The sequence below is a fragment of the Leucopleurus acutus genome (assembly GCF_964270905.1).
Source record: "Leucopleurus acutus genome assembly, chromosome: 3".
NCBI classification, from domain to species: Eukaryota; Metazoa; Chordata; class Mammalia; order Artiodactyla; family Delphinidae; genus Leucopleurus; species Leucopleurus acutus.
The window spans coordinates 111,970,575-111,998,519 of record NC_139145.1 but is presented as its reverse complement, the minus strand read 5'-3'; the positions used below and the strand labels follow the sequence as shown (position 1 = coordinate 111,998,519).

Sequence of the window (27,945 nt, the reverse complement as noted above, 5' to 3'; positions counted from 1 at the left end):
GGCAGGACGTGGGAGACTCCCGGCTCCAAGGTCAGTGAGGCAGTGAAACTCGGCTTTATTCCTCCAAAGTGGGGTTACTGCTAGAGCCAGGGTGGGGCCTTGTGAGCAGGGGACCCAGGGCTGTAGGCCGGAACCTGGGCACTGCTCCTGTGTGAAGACTTCATGGTGACTCTCTAAAGAAGCCGGCAGAGCGTCTGTCCTTGGCTGAGCCATCCTGCACCCAGGCGCAGGTGGCCATTCCGTGGGACAGCTGCGCTCGAGGTGCTGGAACCGTGTCAGCACCCTGCTTGCGGTGCCTGTTTTTCATAGTGAATCAGGACTTTTTCTTGATGGAAAAAAAAAAAATCTAAATGCCACTGAATTGGGAACTTTAGCCTTCAACTTCCTTTCCCTTGTAATTTGTAGAAACTAGTTCATTAGTTTTGAGAATGGTTTCCCTCAGCAGCATCAAAAGAGGTGCAAATCAGTGACTTGGGGTAAGCTAACTTAAAAATGAACATTCTGGAGCCCTGGAAAGGAGCTAATTACTGATTGGGCCAGTAGCTAGACCTGATTTAAATTGGTTAATGTTATTGCTAGAGATTGATTTTTTTTTTTTTTTTGCGGTACGCGGGCCTCTCACTGTTGTGGTCTCTCCCATTGCGGAGCACAGGCTCCGGACGCGCAGGCTCGGCGGCCATGGCTCACGGGCCCAGCCGCTCTGCGGCATGAGGGATCTTCCCGGACCGGGGCACGAACCCACGTCCCCTGCATCGGCAGGCGGACTCTCAACCACTGCGCCACCAGGGAAGCCCCTAGAGATTGATTTTTTTTTTCCTTTTATTAGCATTTTGAGGTTGATTTTTGAAATCACTAACCCATTAATAATGAGCCAAGGAACTGTTTTCCCCCCACTGGAGGTAAAGATGCTGTAGAATTGACCTACGTGTGTTTCATCTCTGGCAAAGGACTGTTCTTTGCTTGCTTGCTTGGGTTACTGTCAGCCCTGTTCCTGTCCCTTGAGTGGGTGACATCTCTGCCTTCGAATACTCTGCTGGGTGTGGAGAGTGACATTCACCAGAACAAGGCAAAACCCTTCGGCCCTCCTCCGCGCTGCCCTTTAGACCTTCCCTTGAGCATTGCCCTGTCTCTGACCCACACAGGGTCAGGTGAAATCACCAGAGGTGGCAGTTAATGGCCTCATGACAAGGCTACGCTAGTTCACCTGGTGGGCTGTTTCCAGAAGTGCCACTTTTCCTATCTGCAGCTATCATGCTTCCTCTGGTTCTGAGCTAGTGTCCTTGGTCTGTTCTCTCTGTGCTCATGGAGAAGAACATGACCACCACCAGAACCTGGCAAAGGGGCTTCTTGAGCCTCCCAAGCAGGCTCTTACAGGATATCTGGGCGTTATTAGGCTGTGTGAGCACTCCACTTCCTCTTCTGCTTTTGTAGGCACCTTTCCCAAAACCCCAGCCTTTAGAGCTAACCCTTCTGTGGGTTAAGGCACTGTTCCAGCAAAGGGCACGAGCGTCACATGCACCCATGTCACCCACTCAAGGGACAGGAACAGGGCTGACAGTAACCCAAGCAAGCAAGCAAAGAACAGTCCTTTGCCAGAGATGGAACACATGTAGGTCAATTCTATAGCATCTTTACCTCCAGTGGGGGGAAAACAGTTCCTTAGCTCATTATTAATGGGTAAGTGATTTCAAAAGTCAATCGCTAGCAATAACATTAACCAGTTTAAATCAGGTCTAGCTACTGGGCCAATCAGTAATTAGCTCTGCCAGCTTCATGACCAAATCTTAGCCTTAGACAATGGGCCAGAGGCCAGGTCAGTTTTCCTAAAGGGCTGGATGAGGCAAGTACAGGAAATGTGGGGTGAGGGTGAGATAAGGAATGGAGAGTCCTGGGTGTTCAGAGGCAAGGGGAGGATTGCTTCTGAGACACACTTTGCCCCTGGCTCAGAGGCACTGGGTCTCCATCTCTGCCACAGCTTAGAGAAGGAGCCATTAGTCTTCCCAGAGGGAATCACGTGGGACCCTGCGTCAGCATTCTGGGAGTTCCTGCCCCTGAGCCAGGAATCCCACAGGGAGCCTGTCTGAAGGTGACTGCTGGAGGTCACACCCATTCCTGCCTGGGAAGCCACAAGGGCTCCTTTCCTTGGGCAGGGAAGGTGGGTCCCACTCCTTTACAGCATTTCAAAGGACTAGATGGTTCCTAGCTTCCTACTTTCTTGTAAACAACTTACCGTTGAGAGGCGAACCCGGTGATGGTTGTATGTCTTCATCACCAGGAGGCCTAGGAAAGACCTCTGTTTTGCAGGGAAGGACCATAAAGCCCTCTGCTTATGACTTTCTACTCGTTGAATGGAACAGGAATGCCCAAGGGTGCCTCTTAGGGTACCAGTATAGCCGGTGGTGGTGAAGTAAGCTGAACTCTTTGCTCCCTTAGAACTGGGAGGGAAAGCCATTCTCTGCTGGCCACGAATGGCATCATAAGAATTTGTTCAGAGTGTTCTGTGGAGCTGGTCCAACCCCAAGGACATCTTCTGTTTTGGGGTGACTCTCTCTGGAGGGAAAGCTGACACGTGGTCCTCCCCCGGTCTTCCTTTGCCCTCCAAGGAACTCAAACACATGGACGCCATTTACAGCTGGACCAAAAATAACTCTGAGTCAGCAGAATGGTACCTATGGCATCTCCATCCAGGATACTCAGGACGACCAGGAGGCTCAGAATTGAGGCCATGACAGAACCTAAGGCCTCCACATCTTAGGATGTCACAGAACCAGACAAAACCCTTAAACCAGGACCCAGACTCCCAGTATGCCTGCCTGAGACAGAGATCTAGAGCTCTTGGGCACAGTGACAAAGGGGCTTAATGTGGTGGTTCTTGTTTCTTAGTGGAGAGGGCAAGTGTAGGAATACCACAACACTATTGCTTTTGGCTGTGATCTTGCACCCCGTACTGAAATCTCCCTGGCTTGGAGCCCAGCAGTTCTGCCACATTTTAGCCCTATTGCTGTAAACAGTGCTTTTCAAATCAAGAGTCATGAGGTATTCCAAGTTAGGGAAGCTGAGGCAGACAGCTTCTATGGGGTGAGGGCTAGAGACTACCTCCCTCCTCACCCCTGCAAGCCCTACTTCTGGAGGAGAGAGGAGAGAGGAGGGGAGGAGAGAGAAGAAAAGTCCATGCCCCGTCTCCTCAAGAGAAAGGCAGGCTGGCGCAGCAGCCCCTGCATGGCTGGTAGGCGCTTCGGGCACCTGGCGTCAGAGTGGAGAGGGTGAAGGAGCACCTGGGATCTGGGCCACTTCAGCAGAAGCCTGAGGACAGGAAAGAGAGCAGGCTTATAGCATCTGGGACTCTGGGGGAGTCACATGCCCCGAGGTGATGGTCCTGTGTCTAGAAGCTGCTGTGGTAGGTGCATGTCTGTGGTCTTGGGAGCCTGAGTGGAGGGATCTGTGTCACTCCCAGGTCCTAAACCACAAAGCGGTTTCTCTCCAGTTGCTGGTCTGTGCAGGGCTAGCTGTGAGGTGCTGTGGTCTGCAAGGAGCCTGCATCCAGGGCCAAAGACAAGCCTCGGTTCAAATGCCAGCTTTATCAAGGTGCTGACCCCAAGACCTGGGGCAGGTCCCTTAACCTCCCTCTGTTTTCCCCATCTACAAAATAATGCCTACTTGGAAGGATTGTTTCAAAGACTGAAAACAGTGTTTGTAAGGACCTCTTGCAGGATGCATGGCTCATGCTAGGAGTTTAGTAAATGATAGTTAAAAAGAAAAAAAGACAGTAAGGTTTGACTGGGCATGTAGGGATGGGAAGGACATTCCAGGTGGAAGGAAAGGCCGAGTAAAAGGTCAGAGTCTGGAAGAACTTGGGAGCCCAACTGAGTAAATCCATTTTGCGAACCCTGATGCTGGTTTTCAGAGGATGAGCAGTGGATCGGAAAGTATATGATGGGCTCCTTCTGGAATCAAGTCTTGTCCTCAGATTACAAAATAGAACAATTAGATGAAACACTTTAAATGCTAAAAATGTAAACTAAAATCAACATTCAGAGAAGGGGCAGACCAGTCTGGGATGACCAGGGGTGGCTGTGGGGAGAGAGTGATAGCTGTCCCATAGGCTTAGGGTCACTAGGGGGAAGGGACTCACATTTATTCAGTGCATACTGTGGCCTGTCACTTAGTCCTCTCAACAGCTCAGGGAGAGGTCTCATCAAACCCATTATAGAGAGGGAGTTGCTGAGGCTCAGGTAGGCAATTCATGGGCTTCCTAGACCTAACAGGGCTTGGGAATTGCCTGTGCAGTTTATACAACATACCTGTGACGGTCCCATTCTTGCCACTCATTCAAAAGATGGAGCCTGGAAATCTGGATTTTTAGCACACTTCACAGTTGATTTTTTTTAGCTTTTAATTTATTTATTTTTGATCATAAAGGCAACCCATGTTGATTTTTACAAGTGATGCAATACAGAATTCTATTAAGAGAAAATTAACAATCTGCCTACTCCAAGTCTGTTGCTCTGAAGTAATGCTTTTTGAAGTTTGAAGAATCACCTTTAGTACTTTTCTTGATGTTCTTACAAATATATGCAAATACATATATACGTATATCATTGTTACAAAATTGGAACCACTCATATTCATTACTCTGCAAGTTTTTTTCCCTTTTAACCTAAGACTATGGCAAGACATGCATCCAGGTAAAGTGGAGGCAGTTTTAACTGATTCTTTAATAGCTGTGGAATATTCCATTGTCTGAATGTGTCACATTTAATACAACCCTTCTCCCTCTGATAGACAGGTTTCTTCTAGGTTTTTTTTTGCCACTACACGTAGTGCTTCACTAAATATCCTTGTGCCTCTCTCCTTGTATACTGGCAGCTCTATTTTTTTTTTTTTAGAAATTTAGCCTTTTTTAAAAAAATTAAATTTATTTATTTTATTTTTGGCTGCATTGGGTCTTCATTGCTGCGTGCTGGCTTTCACCATTTGAGGTGAGTGGGAGCTACTCTTCGCTGCAGTGCACGGGCTTCTCATTGTGGTGGTTTCTCTTGTTGCGGAGCACAGGCTCTGAGAGCGCGGGCTTCAGTAGTTGTGGCGCACGGGCTTAGTTGCTCCGTGGCGTGTGGGATCTTCCCAGACCAGGGCTCGAACCTGTGTCCCCTGCATTGGCAGGCAGATTCTTAACCACTTCGCCACCAGGGAAGCCCTGGCAGCTCTGTTTCTGCAGAACAGATTTCCAAAGTGTGATGCTGGGCCAGTGGGTATGCACATTTTTATGTTAATAGACGTTTCCTGGTTCACTTTCCAAAATGGTTGTGGCAGCTCACAGAGCAGTGCAGGTGATTCTGATCACAGACAGGGAGAGAGGAGAGGGCCACGCAGAGCTGCTCCCCCCTCACCTCCTGCCCCTAACTCTCCCAGCACTACTCAGCAGGAGCCTTTTAGGACCAAAAGAAGACCCCACCTTGCCCTCTAGCTTGGGCCTTTATTTACCTGTCTCCCCAAGAGCAGAATTCCTGACTTGGAGCAGCTAGGTGTAACTTGTCCTGCAGAAAGGCTCTTAGAAGACATCAGGGCTGAAGGAAGGGAGGGTGCCTGGGAGCAAGCTGCAGGCACAGCGGGGCTGTGGGCTGGAGAAGAGAACCAGGGCTGGCCTATCAGGGATACACATCCCTGCAGGACCAGGCACCCCTGCTTGGCCGAGTACCCCACTCTGGACTAGGGGGCACCTGCGTCCTCAGGAGAGAGGGGGGCTGAGGGAAAATGCTCTGTCTTGGGTGAGCAGACCCAGAGAGGCACTAGGAGACGGCCTGGCCCAGGAAGTGGCCTGATTAAGGTGCAAGACAGAGGGTCTCAGGCAGAAGCATCCCAAGGAAGAAGCCTGCTGTGGATCCAGGCAGGCTCTGCAATTGCCCCACACCCAGGAGGTGCGGGCTTCCTGAATCTCTGGGGGATGCTTTCAATGTGTTCAGTAGGTAACCCTCCATCTGTCAGAAGGAGCGAGGGAGCCCTCAGCCCCCCTGCCCTTGAACGAAGCCGAGTTCCCTGCTGCTGAGGTGAAGGGAGAATGTTCTCAAACACGCTGTGGGCAGCCTGTAGAGTTGACCTCTCAAAAGGAGTGCACAGTGATAGTAACAGATGTGAGCAGATTTTCAGCCCTTCATAAGTGCCAGGCCCCGTTCGGATTTGCCCCTAGTAGCTGCAGGTGTTCTGGAATCTAGAATCAGTCAAGGTTGTCCCCACATCATGGGTTTTCTCTGGACCTTTGGGGACAGGCAGCCACTACACATCCTAGGCAGATTCAGTCCCAGTGTAATTCAACTCTAAATTTCAGGGGAATTATCTGCTATAGAATCTCCCCAGAGCCAAATTTGGATGAGTGACAGTGGTCCAGGATGCTTTGTCCTCATCAAGAAGATTCCGGACCTAGGCATAGAACAGGGGGTACAGTTAGCCTTTCTTCCTTTCTTCCTTTCTGCAGCATTCCAAAGTAGATTAAGTGTGGTGTGGACTGAGGGCAATGGCCATTCTCCCACCTGGAGGATGGCTGGAAGGCAGCCGGCCATAGAGAGGCGATGCACCAGGCCTCTATAGTCGTCTGTTTATGCATATGGGTGTGCGGTGTCTAGTCATTGTTTCTGCTCTGATCTTTTGCAGTTTGTGTCCGGGTACTAGTCCCAGGGCAGGTGGAAGCAAGTAATACCTCAGTCTCATTAAGACCAGGCAAGCTCCCTCAAACAGTATAGCTGAGTGATCTGGGCCAGCTCCAGGCCCTCCCAGGGACTCCCATGGGGCTCTGGTTCCCCTCGAAGAACACTTACCCTTTGCCTGGTAGTTGCCCAGGTCGGGTGCTGGTTAAGAGCATGGACTAGGAAAAGAGACCACTGGTCTTGAATCCCAGTATTGCCACTCACAAACCGTGTGCTTCTGGACAAGTTATTTTACCTTTCTTTACCTCCATTTGCTCATCTGTAAAATGGGGCTAATAAGAGTATCACCCTCATGGGTCTGTTGTGAGGATTTAATGAGGTAATAACCATAAAGCTAACAGAACCATGTGCCCAGCATAAAGTAAATGCTACACGAGAATTTTCCCCTCAGACTGTGAGCTCTGTAAAAGCTGCCACATAGTAGGCACTTAAATATTTATAAGACAAATAAGTAAAAAGATACCTATCCTCACCATCTTATCATCCTGTCTTGCCTCTCCCTCCATCATTGCCCACTGTGACCCCTCTCCCCCAGAGCACATCAGTGTCATTCACGGTGACCGTGACCCACACTGCCTGATGACCTCTGGAAGTCTGTGGTCACTGGTGTTCCTGGAAGGTGGAGGAAGCCCCGAGGGCACACCCTCTGGTTCCTCTGCCCCTCAGAGCTGCCCAGAACGAGGCCTGTGTGCTGGTTGGCTGTTTGGCCCCTGCAGTTATCCTCTCTCGAGCCCTCTCTGGAAACCCTGATTGAGGGAAACGATCCAGTATCCCTGAGAGAGCATAAAGAACCAGAGGCAGCTAGAAATATCTGGCAACTCCATCCAATCATACTGTAATGTTGTTTGTTATTAAACCTGATAAGTAAAAACAGGATCTTCATTTAAATAAGAAACTACTACTGAAACTCAATACATGTGATTTCTCTTTAGCTGTGTGACCTTTGGCTGTCAGTTAACCTCTCTGTTTTTGAGGTCCCTCATCTTTGACATGGGGCAAGATATCTGCTTCTTGGGGTTGTTGTAGAGAAAATACTTGGCACTTGAAAGTACTAATTTTCCCCCCTTATTAAGATATGAAAAGGAATTTTAATAATTCCACTTATTCTACAGTGAAATGGGTTGCTCTAGGAAGGGGTGAGATCCCCAGCACTGTTGCTATTTAAGGAGGGCTGAAAGGAAAGGATTCCTGCATTCGGGCTGAGCTAAATGACCTCTAAAGTCCTTTCCCACCCCAGTGTCTCTATGGCTGTTCGTTCACTCACTCATCCAGCATTTTCTGAGAACTTACCACATACGGGCCAGTGGGCTTGAGAACCAAGAAAAACTATGACCCAGTCCTGTGGTCTTTGGGTCTTTTCTCTTACATGTGCCAAGTGCCAGGTCAGCTCTGAGTGATGTCCATCCTTGACCTGAGCCCTGCTGAGCTCCCAACACCGTCCTCCCCAGTGTGTGGGAGAGGGAGATAACAAAATGAATGCTCCCTTCCCTTTTCTTAGAGCATTTCCTTTAGAAAACTTGTAAATTCTGTCTCTGCCCCTTTGAGATGTATTTAAATGTTTTTCAAAGCTAAGTAAGCTTCCAGCCAGCTTAACAACCCAGGACTGTCTTTCTCCAAGGCCTGGGAGCCATCTCTTTGAAATGTAAACACCAGGAAGATAGCACCCCAATCTCCCAGGCTCGGTGGTAAAGACCTGCTGTCAGAGAGATGGGAACAGCTCATTTTCCCTTTGGATAAAGGCAGTTAACTAACACAAACGGCCACCCCAATGATCAGGTGAATTTAGAGTGAATTCTATGTGACAAACGGTGCTGTCATGTCCTCTTACTTGAGTTACCTGAAGAACAGGCGTAGGTGGGTCCTATCTGCACGGCTCTTTAAGAGGGTGAGATTTTGTTCTGTCTTTCCAGTCTCTTTAGCTGATGTGCATCACAGTCTGGTTTCGTGCTTAGTCAATAATAAAGCTGTTTTCTTTCTCTCCTCTGTCTTTTGGAGAGAAATTTCTGGGTGTCGGGAGACTTAAATTTCCCCGACACCTAGCACTTTCTCTTCATCTGACCCCTCCTTCCCCACCTACTGCTCAGTCCGAGAAGGATCCCTGGAGGAAGGAAGGGCATGCAGTGGTGCTTCATCTGTTATCTGTGGGGTAGCATCCGCTGGATCACCCCTGGAAACCGCCGAGGATGGGCTCAGTGGGCTCCCAGCGGGGCAGCCAGCCTGTCATGGCTGAGAGGTCAGGAGCCTGTGCTGGGCTACCCTGGCTCAGGGGCAGCTCACAGAGACCAGGAGCCTGAGCAGGGAAATGCTGAAAACCTGCCTACCAGCCTCACTCAGTTGCTTTTATGATAGGATTTCAAAATCAGTAGCTGAAAGGGACGTGTTTAGCGTTATGTAAGTAGATTTTTTTCTCAAGTTTTGATCCAGGAAGCTAGCTCACAAAATTGATTCTATATTGGCTTGGATACCAGGCCTGGGGCTTCATAGCAGATTAAAAGTGAGAAGTACTTGGGAGTAAAGGAGCCAGGTTAGTAAGGTGCCCTGGAGAATAGCCCAGGGAAAAGGACCCATTCCCTTAGACCTACATGCATTTAAAAGGAGATACATAGGAGGCTGGTATGATATCCTCCTTCTGGAAATCAGGCAGAGCACTGCTCACAAATAATTATGTAAAGCCTGGGAGGAAGTGTTTACTGAGCAGCTACTATGTGCAAGGATCTGTGGCAGATGAGTTCCTGTCCTTGAAGATTTTACCCATCAGCTGGGAAGATAATCCGAACATAGTGGGGAGTTCCCTAACATGACAGGAGATACAGGACAATTGAGTTCACCAACAAATGTCAAAAAACTATGCAGCGCAAGTGCAAGTGAGTGAGCAGCCCGTGAATGCTTTGGGAACTCAGAGAGAAAGCCATCACCTGAGGCTAGAAGGGCACAGGGAGATTTTGTGGGGACAAGGCACCAGGCTGTGGTCCAGTCAGACAGGGAAAAATGGACGGCAGAGTCCTAGTTGAGGGGCAGTAAGAAGCAATACTTTTACTAAAACAGTAACAATAATTTTACTAGAACCAATTAGTGTGGTTTATTGCATTAGCACAAAAGTACGGACAGAAAACTGATATCTTAAAAAGTAATATCTATATTAGAATATATATGTATGTATATATATATATATATATTTTCAAGTTGAGATTGTACAGGCTCTAGAGCTGTCAATCCAAATGTCGGGCCAGCCCACTGGGTCCTAGGTGTTCTGGGCCCCTATGACAGTCCCTGAATGTATGTGCACGTGTGCTTGTGTGAGCCTTCACGAAATTCTGAATATGAGCTTCTTTAGTTGACATTTGCCTCTTTCCCCCCAAATAGATCAGGATTCCTCTCCCAGGGAACACTGGCTGCTGGTCTCACAAGGCTGAGGGAAGCTGGCTTCTCAACTTCTCTGTTGCCCATGTTCCTCTCCCCCCAGCCCTCTGCTCCCCCATCTGCTCAGCTCTCTGATTGGCCCCGTTTTCTGGCCTCACATCGCCCACTCAGTTGACACCTGCTCTCCCACATAGATCTGGCAAAGAGAAGAGCAAACGCCAAAGCCTTGACGTGGCGCCCACAGTGAGGGTGTCTGGATGCTGAAGCCTTTGTACCTGGAGAAACACCACAGCTGTTCCAGCCCCTCATCTCCTCTCTCCAGTGATGTCTTGACAAAAGAGTTCAGTGTGTTATGCTAATACTAGGGGCATGGAGGGAATGAAAAAAATTAAAAAGCTTGTAAGGGAGCTTCAGATCTCTTATGCTCCAAACTTTTGTTCCAGTGGTTTCACACAATATACTGATTTATAGAACTACTATCTGTGGAAACTAGGCAAAGCCAAATACTGACCCCTTCGGTGGACACAGATTACCTCTCACATACCTCTTTCCAACTCCACTTGTTTATGCTGCATGTTACCATCTGTGCAAATAACAAATCAAGTCTCTCCTGAGCAGGAATTCTAGCTGTCGATGGTGCTTATGTAAGATTGGGGCCTCCTGGGTAACAGAGGAATCTGTAAGACAAAACAATGTCCTGCCTGTGCAGCTTTTCAAAGACTAACTTTTAACATGCAAGAGAGAGTTAGTTTAGTCATGAGGAAAAGTGATTTCATTGCAAGCCTGGCTTTGGGTCTTTGGGGAGCATGGCTCAGCCGTTGCCAAATTACTACCCTGTTCAATGAGACCCTTGTTTCAGTCTCATACCCAAGTTTATCGATTGGGACCTCAGTAGAGAAATTCTATGTCTCACTGTATCTTGGAGAGAGAAAAACATAGAGTCAAAGAAACAGGAATTCTTCACCAAAGCTTTGAGTCTGTGTCAATTCTCTACAAGGAATCAAAGCAGGGGTGCTCTGAATTTCAGCTCTAGGATTGCTCATCTTGCTGCCACCAAAACCTCCACGGGATTATTACCATGAATCATGCATCACTGCCCAGACACCAGCATGATGTTAGAACTCTTGGATGTTAATATTATTTCCAGAAACTAAAATATGAATATGATGACATTTCAAACATTAATGTTCTGAGTCAGACACCTACCCACAGATCACCCTTACAAAGAGGAAGACCTTTAAAGACCACCAGTGGTCAGTGGGCTGCACATAGACACACTCCCTCCTCTTCCTCCTGACTCTACCTCTTTGGATTTATCTTCTCAAACATGCTGATGTGAACACCTGCCAGTGCTAAAGCCAATTAAAGAAAGAAAAATAAAAGTCAAGCTATTAAGCCAAACTCAGAAACCAACGCACTTCTTATTAACTTAGGGCTGGCTTAAATTTTGACCCATATATAGTCTGGAAAGAATTCAGGCAACACTTCCTTTACTTTGGTGAGTTCTGTGGTAAAACTCATAGAAGACAGTATTGCCTCTCTGCTTGAAAAGCAGATTGGAGGGTCTGGAAGCAAATAAGACAGGTCTGAAAGATGTAAGTTAGTGTCACCTGCTGTGTACGAGAGCCAGGAAGCCTGGGTGCTGTTCGTTGAGGAACACTAACCTACTCTTGGAAGGAGATGGACAACAGCCCAAAGTCTAGTAGGGAGCAAAGAAGTACATGTGATGAGATGAATGTTGGGCCATTACACATCCCTAGAACGACTTTGAGAAATGGCCCATTTATCTTGCCTGCTGATTACTAAAGTAATTCCTGTTGTCTTTACGATGGAGGGAATTGTTTTTAGAAATGACACCGAGGAAAGGCTGCCTGATAATCTGATTTCCTGGGCTAACGTAGAAAAATAACTTCCTAATTTTTTTCAAGGACTTTGATGCTTTTAGTTGAGATGTTCGAATTTCTCCCTAGCTCAAAAAATGTTAAGTAAAGACTTCCAGGTGGGGATCCGGGAAGCACAAAGTTGATGGACCCATCCCAGTTCCCAAAATGCAATCAAGGAAGAAAGTGGACCTCAGAAGGCTACTCTTAGAATTGTGCGTAAGGCCACGTCGACCTCACCTTATTAGAGGAGTTTATCGTCTGCTGGATAGCCCAAGTTTTCATACCACAACCATACTCTCAACAGGCTCATTGCAGTCATCCAACCCACCTGTGCTTGGAGAATCTTGTAGCAGAGGCTTGGTAATCTTCTAAATACAAGGGGAAAAAATTCCACCCTTCCTTTATTTGGGCATCACAGAGACCAATATAATGAGAGAGTACTAAGAGTTACCTGCTCTATTGTTCTCCACTCAACAACCCACGATAAATAGCTCCCCACTGGGTGATACTGTGGATTAATTGTCCATTCTGATTTCTGGGCAGTAGCAGACACAGCAGGGTATCTGATTTTCATCCCTGGTGATATTATATAAATATTTATCTTTTAAAAATATATTTATTTATTTATTTTTGGTTGCATTGGGTCTTTGCTGCTGCACGCGGGCTTTCTCTAGTTGCGGCGAATGGGGGCTACTCTTTGTTGCGGTGCACGAGCTTCTCATTGCAGTGGCTTCTCTTGTTGCGGAGCATGGGCTCTAGGTGCACCGGCTTCAGTAGTTGTGACTCGCGGGCTCTAGAGCACAGGCTCAGTAGTTGTGGTGCATGGGCTTAGTTGCTCCACAGCATGTGGGATCTTCCCGGACCGGGGATCGAACCCATGTCCCCTGCATTGGCAGGTGGATTATTAACCACTGCACCACCAGGGAAGTCCCATAAATAGTTATCTTGATTTATACAAGTTCTCAGTTTTGAAAGACAGTTTGACTGTGTCCCCAAGTCTGGTTGATAATTATTGTCTTAGCCCCGTAAGGACACGATATCTCTGGCTTCCATTATTCATTGTTGAAAAATCAGCTGATGTTTTTTCTTTATAGATGAACTGTCTTTTCTCGCTGACTGCTTTTGATATCTTTGTTGCTAATATTCTGCAGTTGACTGTTATTTATGTATGTGTGGATTATTTTAATTTTGCTTGACTTATGTCATGCCTCTTGAATCATGGATTTTTGTCTTTCATCAGTTGTGGAAAATTATCAGCCATTTCCCTTGAAATATGGCTTCTCTGTTTTCTCTATTCTGCCTTCTAAGGCTTCCATTAGATGTGTATTTGATCTTGTCATTCTATCCTTTATACCTCCTTTATCGCATATTTTCCATTTTCTTATTTACCTGTGCAACATTCTGGATAATTTCTTAAGATATATCTTCCAATTCATTTATTCTGTCTTCAGTTGTATTATATCCATGGTTCATTCCGGTTCTCTTTCAAATCAGGTTTATTATTCTGAATAGTCTCTTGTTGCTTGCTCGTCATTGTGATTCCATCACTTATTTCTTTAAACATTCCGCATAGAGCTAATCTATATTCTTGTCTGACAATTCCAGTATCTTCAGTCATTGGAGGTCTGAATCTGTGGCCATTTCTTCTGCTGACTCCCATTCATGGTGCCTCCTTGTGTGCTTGGTGATCTTTGATCAAGAGCCTATTGCTTGATCTTACTCTGTAGGGAAGCAGGGCCTAAACTGAGTATACCTTCCTCAGAGCAGATTTGAGTGCATTTCTGCTGGAGGGCTCCTGACCCTGGACCACTTTAGCCCCTTTCAAGGGTCCTAGCTCAACTGGGTAGTCTTAGACTCAATTCCCCACCTCCCTGCTGGTATCCAGACCTTAGTATTCAAATGGACATCCACTCTCAAGATAACCCAAACCTGAGCTCCAACACCAACTCATTTGGGGTGAGCAAAGTAGGAGAATGGTCCTTAGAGACTTTGCAACTGCGAGTAATGATTAGTCAAATCCATTCCACCTGCCTTCACCAATCAAGGTTGTCTTAAGACTAGCATCTCTACCAAGCAGCGCCTACCCTAAACAATAAGATGTTTGCCTGAGTTATTTTCCAGGAACGTGGACTCAGCTGTGTCTAGTTTAAGCAGAGCTGGTTATAACTAGATAGAACCAGCAACCGTCCAATTGGGCATACATGGATGTCAGTGACCTTTTGACATAGGAGGGCTGAAAACTCTACCCTCAGAACCTGCAGAGGTGTGTAGCTTTATTACACCTGTGCAAAACAACAATTACCAAACCTTTTCCCAATCATCTTTCCCCACACTCCCAGACCACCCTGCTTCTTTGTTATCCCATAAATACCCCAAGCCCATTGCTTTCAGGGAAGTGGTTGTGAGATTTGTTCTCCCATCTTCTCCCTTGGCTGCCTTGTGAATAAACCCTCTCTTTGCTGCAGACCTTAGTGTTTCGGCATTTTGGCTTGCTGTGCGTTGGGCAAAATGAAGCTCGTTTGGTAACAACTTCCTCTATGCCTTACAAGCCCAGCAATGCATTCTATTCAGGGTCTAGTTGTGTAGCGGCAGAGTCCAAAAGAGCACCTGGGCTGTCAAGCAGCCCGATGTAGAAATCCTCTGGGTTTTTCCCGCTATATCATATTAGTGGAGAAAATGGCAAGGACTGCAAGCAGTTTGACATTCTCAGTGTCTAAAAACTACCCAGGTAGGGGCTCCCCTGGTGGTGCAGTGGTTGAGAGTCTGCCTGCTAGTGCAGGGGACACGGGTTTGAGCCCTAGTCTGGGAGGATCCCACATGCCGCGGAGCAACTAAGCCATGAGCCACAACTGCTGAGCCTGTGCGTCTGGAGCCTGTGCTCCGCAACAAGAGAGGCCGCGATAGTGAGAGGCCCACGCACCATGATGAAGAGTGGCCCCCACTTGCCACAACTAGAGAAAGCCCTCGCACAGAAACGAAGACCCAGCACAGCCAAAATAAATTAAAAAAATAATAATAATAATTAAAAAAAAAACTACCCAGGTTTTCCTAAGCAGTGTGAAGGGGACTGGGGAGAAAGGAAGAAAGAAAAACAAAACAACGAAACAGGCTAAGTCGCCTGCAGTTTTTCTCTTGCCTGTTTTTCTCTGTACTGTGGTTCAGGGCCATCCCGTGAGGCTAATTCTCAGCTTCTCTGGAGTTCCCTGGTGGTTCAGAGGTTAAGAATAGGCACTTTCACTGCGGGGGCCTGGGTTCAATCCCTGGTCGGGGAACTAAGATCCTGCAAGCTGTACGATGTGGCCAAAATTTTTTTTTAAATAAAAAATAATCTTTAGCTTCTCTGCTTTCCAGACACTCATCCAAGAGGAAGGATGGCCAGTACCTTCTCGAAGTTGCTAACTGGCCGCAATGCCTCTCTGTTATTTGCTACCTTGGGCACCAGTGCCCTGACTACTGGGTACCTGCTGAAACGGCAGAATGTGTGTGCTGAGGCCCGGGAACAACACAGGCTATTCCCTCCAAGGTGAGTTCTCCTGGCTTTAAAACGACACCAAAATGGCAGCCAGAAATATGCTTTCCTCTGCTGAAACTGTCGGCAGAGGCCCCTCTTTTTGCCTCTGAGGGTGACTAAATCAAATGGACTCATTAAGCACAGTGACCTGTGGCAAATCCAGGGATGTGTAGTGTCATCATTCCTGCCCAGAGCTTGAGCTCTAGTGGAATAGTAATAACAGTCAGAGCTAACCTTTGTTGAATATGTGTAGGCGTGTTGAGGACTTTACGCAGAGTATTTTATTCCTCTTAGCATCCCTTTGTGATGAAACAGAGGCTTAGGAAAATTAAGTCGTGCCCAAGTTCACGCAGCTGGTGCAGCCAAATATGAACCCAGGGACCTTGATTCCAGACTCATGCCTCACTCATGCTGTACTGCCTTCTGGAAAACGTGATGCGACTGCACTGATTTTAAGTATCAGCTTCTTTGCTTTTTATTTTATTTGTTTTCCGGCCACACTGTGCAGCATGTGGGATCCTAGTTCCCTTACCAGGGCTCAAACCCATGTCCCCTGCAGTGGAAGCGCAGAGTCTTAACCATTGGACCGCCAGGGAAGTCCCTAAGTATCAGCTTTAAAGGACCTTGCAGAAGGGAAGCAGACAAGTGGCATGAAGATGGACTGTTTTCTCCACCCTGGGGACCTTGTCATGGCTGAGACGTCCCACACTGGATAGAGCTGGAGTGGATGCTGACTTTAAGGGATTCCGTATAGGCAGCTGTGCATGAAAGAGACAAGGAAAACCTGAGTTGTTTCTCAGAAACATTTACTGGCTTTCATGAGAATTAGGAACTCTGAGGGAATTACTGGCACCTACCATATACCTCAGGAATTCCTTATGTGAGATTACCTGTGTTTGAGCCTGTGGTGGTCTTGAATCCTCTATTCTTCAATCAGTACATATCCCAGGGTAAGGTGGCAACCCCCCATTTGATTTCTTTCTATGCATTATTTCAACAACTATTTACTGAATGCCTGTTTCTATAGGCAGGCACTGTTCTCAACAAAGCAGATAGTCATAGAGTTTGCATCATAGACAGAGGACAGGTAAATCAATGAATTTCTGTGTAGTTCTACCCACAGGGTTGTTAGCCTCTATCACAGACCTAAGGGACCAAAATGTAGTTGTTGTAATTTACCCAAACTTCTGGGTGTAAAAAAAAAAAAAAGTCTACATACGATTTCAATTTCTTTTCTAATCGTTTCACTCTATTTCCTCTTTACGTAAACATAAGCCCCAGTCTGTGGGCAACTGCTGCCAGCATAATGGACTCCTTAGGCCGGGCCAGGTCCATCCCTCTGGCAGTTCAGGGAACTAGTCTTTAAAATCTGGCTTACTTAAATCATGACCTAGCCAGTTTTCCTCTGCCCACTGGCTGAAGAGAGCCTGGTGGAAGGATGGCTGGCCAGAAACAAAGCTCTTGCATAGGCCCCTTGCCTCAGGGGCTGCTCACCGAATACCCCTCTCCTCCTCATGCAGCGCAGACTACCCTGATCTGCGCAAACACAACAACTGCATGGCCGAGTGCCTCACGCCGGCCATCTACGCCAAGCTCCGCAACAAGGTGACACCCAACGGCTACACCCTGGACCAGTGTATCCAGACTGGAGTGGATAACCCCGGCCACCCCTTCATAAAGACCGTGGGCATGGTGGCTGGTGACGAGGAGTCCTATGAGGTAAAACTCTTGGCTGCCGGTTCTGTAGTGTGTGTGTGAGGCGTGCTTTGGGTTCTCTCTGTGGGACCAACTTGCTGTTTTCTCAGGAAGGGCGCTCAGGAAGCCAACTTCAACAGAACAGCTGCAGTGCTCTCTGGAACAGTGAGGTCTACAGCTTCCCAGGGACAGGGTTTCCTTTGCTGCTGCTGTAGTATCCCTCCCCACCGAGGAATGAGTTGCATGAGCCAGCTCTCAGAGCTTGTCAAGGGGATGAGTTAGTACAGAAAAAATACAAACTTTTAATGTTTTTATTGTTTGTGTATTCACCGATAAGGCATTAGGAGATGATGTGTTTGTGGCTGAACTTTATTGAGGCTGGAGGATGGTTCCATGTGTGTTTAGTTTGGGAATTACTGATTACACAGCCCCCTGTAGTCTTACTGAGTTCACTGAGCCTCTTGGAGAAATCCCATGATCTCTGCATCCTCATCCTGGGTCAGAAGCACAGGATGGTTTGCTGATCTGGAGCTCAGCCGCCAGAGCAGCTTCTAAATTACAGTAAAAAAAAAAAACCTCCAGCCCATCTCCCTCAGGTGTGCCCCCTTTGCACCTTCTGTTGCAGGGAGCTGAAGGTGATTCCCTGGGAAGGCAGCCGTCAAGAGGAGGGAGAGGGCCCCCTTGAATAGACTAGACTAGCAGCTCACTCAGGGACAGCAGTGCCCACCTCTGGGCTCCCAGAGTCCCAGACTAGAGCTGGCTCCCAGGACCCACTCCCCACAGCTCCCAAAGGCGGCACGGTGCTCTGTTTGACTTCTCTGAACCTTATTTTACCTGAAGGATGTTCCTGCAGTTTTTGGTTTTTTAAAAAGTAGATTTCACTTGAGATAGTTTGTGCTGGGGAAGGTCCTCACAGGGTAACAGGTCCCCCTGCTTTGCCTTAATTGCTGCTGTGCACTTTTCTTTCTATGCAGCTGGTTTTCCACAAATTTATTATATTGCTTAAAGTCTAGAACCCGACCATCCCTTTTGACCACAGAACTGCTTAGCTTTGAGCTGGCAGCTTCTTTTATCCCACAAAAGCAAGAGCTTCTGGAGAAAACCCTCAAATTCTTAAACACAGGATTTTCTTGCTCCATCTGATGGCAGTGAACTTGGCAGAATCGCTAGAGAGGAGGTTACTATGACAGAGTTCTGTAGCCCTGCCCTCTCCCAAGGGGCAAGGTGCCTCAAAGAGGTTTCCTCTGGTATATGCGACCTACTAGTACTACTACTATAATTATTATCGTTATTATTAACCATCAGTCGGGTCTCACACCTATTTCCTGCATGGTTGCACTGAGAATTTCAGAGAAGGAGGGCATCAGCTTTGGCCCTTAAGATAAATAGGAACAAATGATGAACCAATTCAAGTATTGATAGATGAACCAATTCAAGAGGAAACAGGAGTGTCGTCCCTCCTGCAGGTGTTTGCCGACCTTTTTGACCCTGTCATCAAGCTGAGGCACAATGGCTATGACCCCAGGGTGATGAAGCACCCCACGGATCTGGACGAATCCAAGGTAGGCTCCAGCCACCTCTGTACCTTCCCATGAAGCCAGCACTCCAGAGACCAAGGTGAGGAGAACTGGAGAGAAGGGCCCCTGGGTCAGATGCCCTTGAAAGTTCTGTGATGGCCCTCCCACACCATGCTCCCTAGAGGGCCACTGAGACAGTCAGGAAGGTCCCAAAGTCTGTTTTTCTTACCTCCTACCACCAGCGTAGTGGTGGTCACTGAAGACTTTAGCCTTTCCCAGAACAATTCCTTTTTTCACCGCAAACCTAGCCAGGGTAAAGGACTGCAGACAGCGCTGTGTAAAGTAGCTCCTCCCTTGACTTCCCTCCAAGACCCCTCCCTGCCCCCAGAGTTGCCCGATGTGTCCAGCATGCACACGCGCTTAGTGCCCGGGGGTTCCCTGGTCAGCGGGTTGGAGGCCACTGTGGCCGTGGCGCTGCGGTAACCCCGCACTCTGCTCTGCAGATCACACATGGGCAGTTGGACGAGCGCTACGTGCTGTCATCTCGGGTGCGCACGGGCCGCAGCATCCGCGGGCTGAGCCTGCCGCCCGCCTGCACCCGGGCCGAGCGGAGGGAGGTGGAGAACGTGGCCGTCATGGCCCTGAAGGGCCTCAAGGGGGACCTGGCCGGCCGCTACTACCGGCTGTCCGAGATGACGGAGAAGGACCAGCAGCGGCTCATCGATGTGAGTGACCCCGAACCACGTGGGCTGCCCGGGGCGGGGCTGTGCCGAGAGAGCCCTGACCCGCGCGGGGCGGTCTCCCGCGGAGCTCAGACCCCTGCTCTGGTTGGGAGCTTGCTGGGGCTTCAGGCTGGTCAGTCTAAGGAAGGAAAAGCAGGCCTTAAAAGCTTAGGTCAAAAGTGGAGGAGGTCTATGGATAAAGTCTGCCGAGGAAACAATGGGGTGGTGGGTTGCCATTGCTGTGTGGGAGTGAGTGGAGGATCCCCGGGCTTGTTGATAAATAGGAACAGTTGGGTGTGGAAAATCCCGTCTGTGCCTGGAGGATGGTCTCCATTACCACACTCCAAGTCCAGGAAGCTAGGAGCTTCTGGAAAGGGAATTATCCAGGTGGAAGGCCTGCCCTGACTCACATTGGAGCTGGCCTCTGGGGTTCCTGCTGCCTCCACAGGGTCTCCATGGCTTCCCTCTAACACTAGGGTAGACAAAACTCAAGTCCCTTCCTTTTTTCCCTGTAGCAAAGTTGAAACAGAATGGCATTTTCAAAGGTGACTTTTAACTCCAAGGAAAAGCGGAAGCAAATTCCTGTCATTTCAGAAGATGTGATGCCACAAAATATGCCCCATTTCCAAACCAGGCGGGCAACTGTGTGGTCTAGAGGCCTCAGTCTCCTGGTCCCCTCCTCTTGTTCTGGTACAGAACAAGCCCTCCTCTGCCTCAAGTAGCCACTTCTGGTTGCCAGGTTAAAGGGCATGCTGTTTCCTGGGCAATGATAGTCCATAAGCCTGGCCTTGCTCAGGTCTCCAACCCCTTCCGCTTAGAGATTGTAGATCTTCCTGTGTCCTCTTTATTTCTGACTTCAGTGTAATATATGGTATCCATAGTCATATTCTTACTGTGTACACGTAGCATTTTGATCTGATTTTGGTCTGCACAGTAGCATATTGTAGCTAGAGGCATACTTGGGGGTCATGCAGGTCTAGGTTTGCATCTAGGCTCTGCCACTTTCTAGCTGTGATAGGTTTCCTCTCTCTCAATCTGTTTCCTTTTCCTACCAAAGAGAATGATGACCTTTACCTCAGAGTGTTGTGAGGATTAAAGGAAATAAAAGTACATAGCATAGAGCCTGGCACATAGTGACCATTAAATGAATGGTGACTTTATATTTACAGATCATTATTTTACATCTCTAATATTTTTTAATGGAAGGAATGATAATAATAAACCAACAATGCTGGTAACATGGAGAATGCAGCTGTATACAACACTTTTCAGGATAGCACCCCTCACTCACTGCCCACTCTGCCATTGCATGGGGTTGGTGCTGGTGGGGTAGACACACTCCATAGTAATTAAGGATCTCCATCTGGGCTAAGCCAGCGGTTTTCAACCTTAGCGGTACACTGGAATCACCTGAAAATAACTGATGTCCAGGCTGCTGCACCCAATAACAAGTCGGAATCTCTGAGAGATGGGAACTGGGCATTAGAATATTTTAAGCTCTCAGTTATTATAGTGGGCAGCCAATGCTGAGAAGCACTGCCTGAGAGACCGCAGCCATTATTAGTGAGTTGAAAGTTGATCACCTGACGTTTGCCATTGTGTCTGATCTCATCAGTTTCTTCTTTTTGCTTTGTCCCTTTGGGCCTGCAGGACCACTTTCTATTTGATAAGCCAGTATCCCCTTTACTAACTTGTGCTGGGATGGCCCGTGACTGGCCAGATGCCAGGGGAATCTGGTATGAACATAGCATTTTCACATTTGCATTGTGTGCAGACGTTCTCCTTCAGATCGCTGCTTGTCCTAACCTGAAGTTGCTGTGACCTGCGCTTGACAGCATGCCCAGCTTGAGCTAAATGGAGAAGATAGAGTACTTACAAATTGGGGGTGGGTGTCTGTGTGTGTGTGTAATATATAAGTATAAAGATGTTTCCAAATGTGCGGGAATGTTAGCTGTTTTGCATGAATTGTGCATGAGAAAAAAGACTTTCTTTTTAAGAAAAACTTAGCTTCATATTATTTGACCTCCCAGAGAATCTGTTTCATGACATTAAAACAAAAGAGCAGAAAATGAAAAGTAAATATTGAGGATTTAAGCAAAACTCTACAAGGAAGAGTGGCTATTGAGTGTACACATATTTTGTCTTGGCCAAGAGTCCTCAGGCCACTTTGATTCCTAAACCTTGGTAAGTTATTATGACACTATCCGAAGGAGCCCAGATCAAAGTGTTTGGGAGCAGCTGCTCAGTGCGGGTGGATAGGCGGGATCTATACAGCAAACATATGTGAAATCTTCTGCACCCCAAACGTGTTGAGCTGCAGGTAAAATCTTTTTTTAAGTGCCACAAGATTTTGGTTGAATCTATTAGGAGGCAAAACACTCTTGTTGGCGTCAAAGCCAAATGTTATCATGGCTGAATTATTGTCATCCTAGTCTGAGGAATGAGGGAGATTATGTTCTTGTTGGGCAAAAACATGACATCTTTGAGGATTGGAGTTGGTCTTACTCTTCATTCTGTCAAGGTAACATTATTTTGCAGTACTTGTTCAGGCACAGTTAAGAGATTAGGACCATCTAAGGAAATGAGGAAGGTGAAATGAAGCAATCAAGCTACAGAGGTGATGGGAATTTTCATGTGTTGAAACAAATGTAATTAACACTCAACACAGTATTTCTCTCTTCATTAGGCATAATAATGACAAGACATTTCTCATCTGGATTAATGAGGAAGACCACACCAGGGTAATCTCTATGGAGAAAGGAGGCAATATGAAAAGAGTATTTGAGCGATTCTGTCGTGGACTAAAAGAGGTAAGATGTCATCAGAGAATTCTGAATAGTCACTAAAATAAAATCTCTTTGTTTTTCATTCTTGAAAAAAGATATTATGGTGACTTCCAAGATGGGGCTAATCTTTTCTAGGGATCATGGCACTCTTTTGGGGTGGGACTTCCAGGGCAGTGCTTCAAAAAATAGATGACTTTTTTTGTTGTTATTAGCAAGTTCCTATGCTTCCCTTCCCAATGCAGGATGGTTTAGAGAAGTCTGTGGATCATTAGTTATTTTCTGATTTCTTTAACAGAGATCTTGGCTGTTCTAAGCATAGAGACAGTATAGGATGCACCTATGTTCACATGTGACCTGACCACAGCCATACTTGATGAGAATTCCTATATTCTCCTACTATGCTCATGTGGAAAAGCATAACAACTGACATTTATTGAGTGTTTAGTATGTGCTAGGTACTGTGTTCAGTGCTTTACATGGTTCGTCTAATTTAATTGGACCATTTTAATATTGTGATAGAAGAAGTTTAATTTTCTATTAAAGAAGTACTGCAGAATGAAAGAACGAAATTTTGCCATTTGCAGCAACATGGATGGACTTGGAGGGCATTATGCTAAGAGATATATCTGACAGAGAAAGATAAAAATACTGTATGATCTCACTTATATGTGGAATCTAAAAAAATACAACAAACTAGTGAATCAAACAAAAAAGAAGCAGCCTCACAGCTATAGAGAACTAGTGGTTACCACTGGGAAGACGGCAGTGGGGAGGGGCAGTATAGCGATGGGGGAAAAAGGGTTATTACGGGATTATATGAAATCATGTGAGTGAAACTTTTGAAAATTGTAAAGAACTATAGAATTTAAAGAATCTTTCATTCAATAAAAATAAATTTTTAAAAAAACTGCAGATAACTTTGCTTTTTCCGTTCCAAAAAAAGAAGTAGTACTATAAATTGACCTAAGTTTTATTCACGGCAAACATGCAGTATACACATCTTTCCCTGGTGTTTGGGATGTGCTGAGTGAATGGATATCTGAGAACTTCGTCATTTGTTCCCTGTCTTAGGTAGAACGCCTAATCCAAGAACGAGGCTGGGAGTTCATGTGGAACGAGCGCCTGGGATACATTCTGACCTGCCCTTCGAACCTCGGCACAGGATTACGGGCTGGTGTCCACGTTAGGATCCCAAAGCTCAGCAAGGTAATGTCATGCAGCCAGTGGCCCTGTTGGGTTCCACCAGGATCAGCTCACCTGGGACTGCTTTGTGGAGGGAAAAATGTCACAGCCCAATTCCTTAACCCTTAGTTTCTGCACTAATGAAAGAAAATGACAAGAAAATGTTGTTTGTCTCAAAAACGCTTGTATCCGTAGGATAAGAGTTTTAACGGGCTGTAAAAAAGGGAAGTGGCTTCAAGAACAAGAACTTTATTCTTTTTTTTAAAGATTTTTTTTTATGTGGACCGTTTTTAAAGGCTTTATTGAATTTGTTACAATATTGCTTCTGTTTTATGTTTTTTGGGTTTTGGGCCCCGAGGCATGTGGGATCCTAGCTCTCCGACCAGGGATCAAACCCATACCCCCTGCGTTGGAAGGCAAAGTCTTAACCACTGGACCACCAGGGAAGTCCCAAGAACAAGAACTTTAAATTCTCCTTCATATAACAAGTCGGGATAGTTAGGCCGGCTGCTCCACTCTGCTCTCTCTCTCCCAATACAGAGGTTCTCAGACTCGGGCCTGCAGCAAAATCACCTGGAGGCTTGTGACAACACCTGCAGCACTTGCATTTCTCACAGATTTCCTGGTGATGCTGATGCTGCCGGTCAGGGAACTGCACTTGGAGGGTCACTGCCTTAGAGCGTTGTCCCCTTAGCGTGGTCACAGTCAGGCCTCACGCTCTAGCCTGTGGGAAGGCGAGGGAGCACGTGGGAGTGTCCGTGTAAAGATTTAAGATCTAGGCCTGGCAGTGGCACCCTTCACTTCTGCTTGTTCCATTAGCAAGAACCTAGCCAGTGGTTACTTCCTCAGCTCTCCTGTGGAAGAAAGGAAAAAGGATTCTGGTGGGCAACTAAGAGTTCTGCCACAGCACACCAAGTGAATCAAATACTTTAAAACAATTTTAGAAAATGTGCTTTGGCCAAAAGAAAGTATGGTAATATTTGTTATTCAAAATTCCAATGCTAAGAAAATTATTTTTTTTAATTTTTATCGGAGTATAGTTGCTTTACAATAAGAAAATTATTTGCTATGATTTAATGTCATGATTTTAATTATAGCAGTAACAAGTGTTATATAGATGAATAATAAACTCACCAAAGCTGGCATCCAGATGCCAATATAGCAGTATAGAAGTTAATGACAGCTCTGCTACCTTCTACCTGTGTGTCCTTTTAGGCAAGTTAATTCCTCTGAGCCTTATTTTCCTCATCTGTGAAATGGGGGTAAAAGCAATACCTTCTTCACGGGATTGTTGTAAGTTCCAGCACAGGGCCCTGGTACATAGTAAATATATGCTTAATAAATATTAACTGTTATCACTTCTCATTATATGTCTTTTCTAAGTGTGCCAAGAATGACAAATCAAGTTAGATTCTTAGGACACTAAGTATTATCCTTTGTCCCAGGATCCGCGATTTTCTAAGATCCTGGAGAACCTGAGACTCCAGAAGCGTGGCACAGGTGGTGTGGACACGGAAGCAGTGGCGGATGTGTATGACATTTCCAACATAGATCGAATTGGCCGATCAGAGGTAACATCTCTCTAACTTTCCGAATGTGAACTACCAAAATCAGCCTGGAGGAAAAGAAGCAAACTCAACAGCCTTTCCTTATTCAATTCGAGACCTCCTCTTTGCCCATTGAGTCCTGAGTCATGTTAGCATTTCATTCTGTAGTACTTATCCTCCACGCATAAAGGTAAGCACGATGTAAGCTGAGGATGTATAAGCAAGTGAAGGAATTCACAGTGGGACGGTTGTCACCTGCCTGCCCGCAGAGCTGTCCCAGCAATCCTGAGCAGCGGGAGTTCTGTTATGCTAAAGGACAACAGTCTTTCATCACTGAGTCAGAGAACACTGTGCTCTCTCTGAGGGGGATGAAATAGTGGATTTTCTCTTGATTCCGAATTTCCTTTGGTGAAGGTCACATACTATCATCTTCACGTTGACGTTTTTAGATACTTGATAGTTTGTAAAATTTTATGTTTAGGGCTAAAGATGGCAAATAAGGTATGCATGAGGTATGTGTGAGATTGTGCTCATCAAATAATCCTTAGGATTCTGTGAATACACAGGATAAATGGGATTCATAAACTGTAGGTAGACCTGGAGTGATGCATGAGAAAAAGCACAAAGAGCGCATTTAATGAACATGGAAGCAGAATCCTAAGCAAATCCTGACCTCAGTAAGTCATCCCAGCTTATCTGGATGTGGTCCCATTGAACGTATTGTGCCCATCATTAATTTAAAAGCCACTTATAAAACTCTTAATAACTCAGTGTCTGGTTATTAAATCTGTGGATTATTGGTGCTTTCTTCTTCCCTGCCATCTTTTGCATATTTCATTGCCAGTTGGTACTCCTACCAGTAAACTAAGGAAAGGAAAGGAGAGAACACTCAAAACAATTAAATCAGCTTGAGTGCTCCCAGCTCTGGTAAAGTATTGATACTTGAGGAAGAAGCAGATATAAATACTACACCTTCTGAAATTTGCTGAATATGGTGTAGTGAATAAAGAAAATCTGGGTCCTAGCCCTGTCGGCTTCTAATATTAACTAGATTTTTAATACTGGAAAGCAAAGTACTCATCATTTTTAGAAAACTGTAAGTCAATAAGTGATCATCTATAGGAGCTAGAAAAATTCCCAAAAGTGTTAAAAAAAAAAATAAAACCACTTGTTCAACCTAACAACCCTGAGATAACCATTGTGAACATTATTCTAAATTGCCTTCCATTCTTACAATTATTCAAAAAATGTTTTTTACAGAATTTAGTATTACAACATATTTGATATAACACAGCTTTTCCCAGTGTATTATAACATGAGCATTTTCCTATAATTTTATAATTCTTCAAAGAATATAAAATTCTTATTTTATAAATAAGATATATATAAATATTTTATAAATAAAATATAAATATTTAAATAAAAGAAATATAAATATTTTATAAATAAAATTCTTATAAAAGAATTTTTATAATTCTTCAAAACATATTGTTTAATGACAGCATAGTAAAGGTGGTCCATTATCTACTTAATATCTCCCTGATTATTTGAGATTTTGTTTGACTATCTCTGTACATAACTGTATGACCATCTCTATACATAACTCTAATCACAACTCTGATTAGTTAGGATATATTTCTAGGAAAGGGATTCCTGGTTTAAGGATGAGGGTCCCTTACTTATGACCAAGTTTCCTACCAGAAGATTTATACCAAGAGAGTTCCACAGGCAGTTAATGAGAGACCCATCACCACAACCTCATCAACACTGAGATAGGTCAGTTGGCTAAGTAGAAAATCAGTGTTTCTTTTATTAGTAATGACTAGCTTTCTGGCCCAACCCTTTCATAGGGCTTCAGTTTCCTTATGCATGAAAATAAGTGGGGAGTGTACTAGACTCTGTCATGCCTAAAGTATGTTCAGCTGTAACACTTAACCATCTCTTCCATTATTGCTGTGCATTCTTGAGTTTTATCATGTATTTTAGTGCTGTCTAGAATTAACTAGTAATTCCTTTCTGTCTTAGTTTGGGTCCCTTTAGGAGCAGTGCAAATAATTTATTTGGGAGATGATTCCCAGGGAAAAATTCATAGGTAGATGTCCTCTAGTTTAAGAAAAACCAATATTTGTAAACAAAAGTTCTAACATATATTTTTTTAAAGCAGGAATTTTAAAAAGTATATCTTAGTATGATTCACAGTTTCCTTTAAGTAGCACACTTGCCTGGTACAATGCAAGCATTATTTAATTGCCAAACATTTGGGTTTAAACAATTTTCAGAAAGCTGTTCATTGTGTAAATGATAATATCTGAACTATAGCATGTTTAGTACTCAGGTAGCTTAGTGGAAGGTCAGAATTCAGATCCGGGTCAGAGAACATCACAAGGGTGTCACTGTGTAGTTTTACTTTAAGACAAACTGTTATAACAGAGATTGATGGGGGAAGAAGTGTCTGAGATGCAAACTAATGGTTTTCATATTTTTAAAAAGTCCTTACACACAAAGCAGTAACTCCATCTTAACTGCAGAAAGATTGAGAGAAACCCTGTAACATCTCCGCTCCCTGTCCCTGGTGATAAACATCAGACACCTCTCCTCCCATAAAACGTTAGGGAAATAAAGAGAAGAAATTGTTACAGTCCATGTAACAGGGCAAGTTTTCATTTGTCCCAGTATTGTTCCTACAGATCAAAGCCTTGCATGTGTCTTCTATGCAAATTAATCTTTCATCTTTTTCACTGTCAAAGGTTGAGCTTGTTCAGATAGTCATCGATGGAGTCAATTACCTGGTGGATTGTGAAAAGAAGTTGGAGAAAGGCCAAGATATTAAGGTGCCACCTCCTCTACCTCAGTTTACCAAGAAGTGAACTTTCCCTTCCCTAATTTATAAATAATCTGTCTGCTGGTATGACAGACATAAAGAAATTTCTACTCTGAGAGTTTCTGTAGACTTGGAAAAATGTAAAACTGTAGGTCCTGTCTATCTTTACAATAAAACTCTCCTTAATATCTTCAGTTTGTTTCTCTGTTTTTTTTTTTTTTAA

At 45.5% G+C, this 27,945-nt stretch overlaps 1 protein-coding gene across 1 annotated transcript; it reads left to right on the top strand.

Annotated features, from left to right (window-relative positions):
* CKMT2 (creatine kinase, mitochondrial 2) lies at positions 1-27,869 on the top strand. The gene is made up of 10 exons (XM_082836460.1): positions 1-30; positions 15,293-15,464; positions 16,973-17,171; positions 18,614-18,709; positions 19,168-19,389; positions 21,037-21,122; positions 22,073-22,196; positions 23,244-23,378; positions 24,800-24,925; positions 27,649-27,869. Exons 2-10 carry the CDS (start codon positions 15,313-15,315, stop codon positions 27,766-27,768), a joined length of 1,260 nt encoding a protein of 419 aa, XP_082692586.1. The 5' UTR covers positions 1-30; positions 15,293-15,312; the 3' UTR covers positions 27,769-27,869.
* The last annotated feature ends 76 nt before the right edge of the window (positions 27,870-27,945 follow it).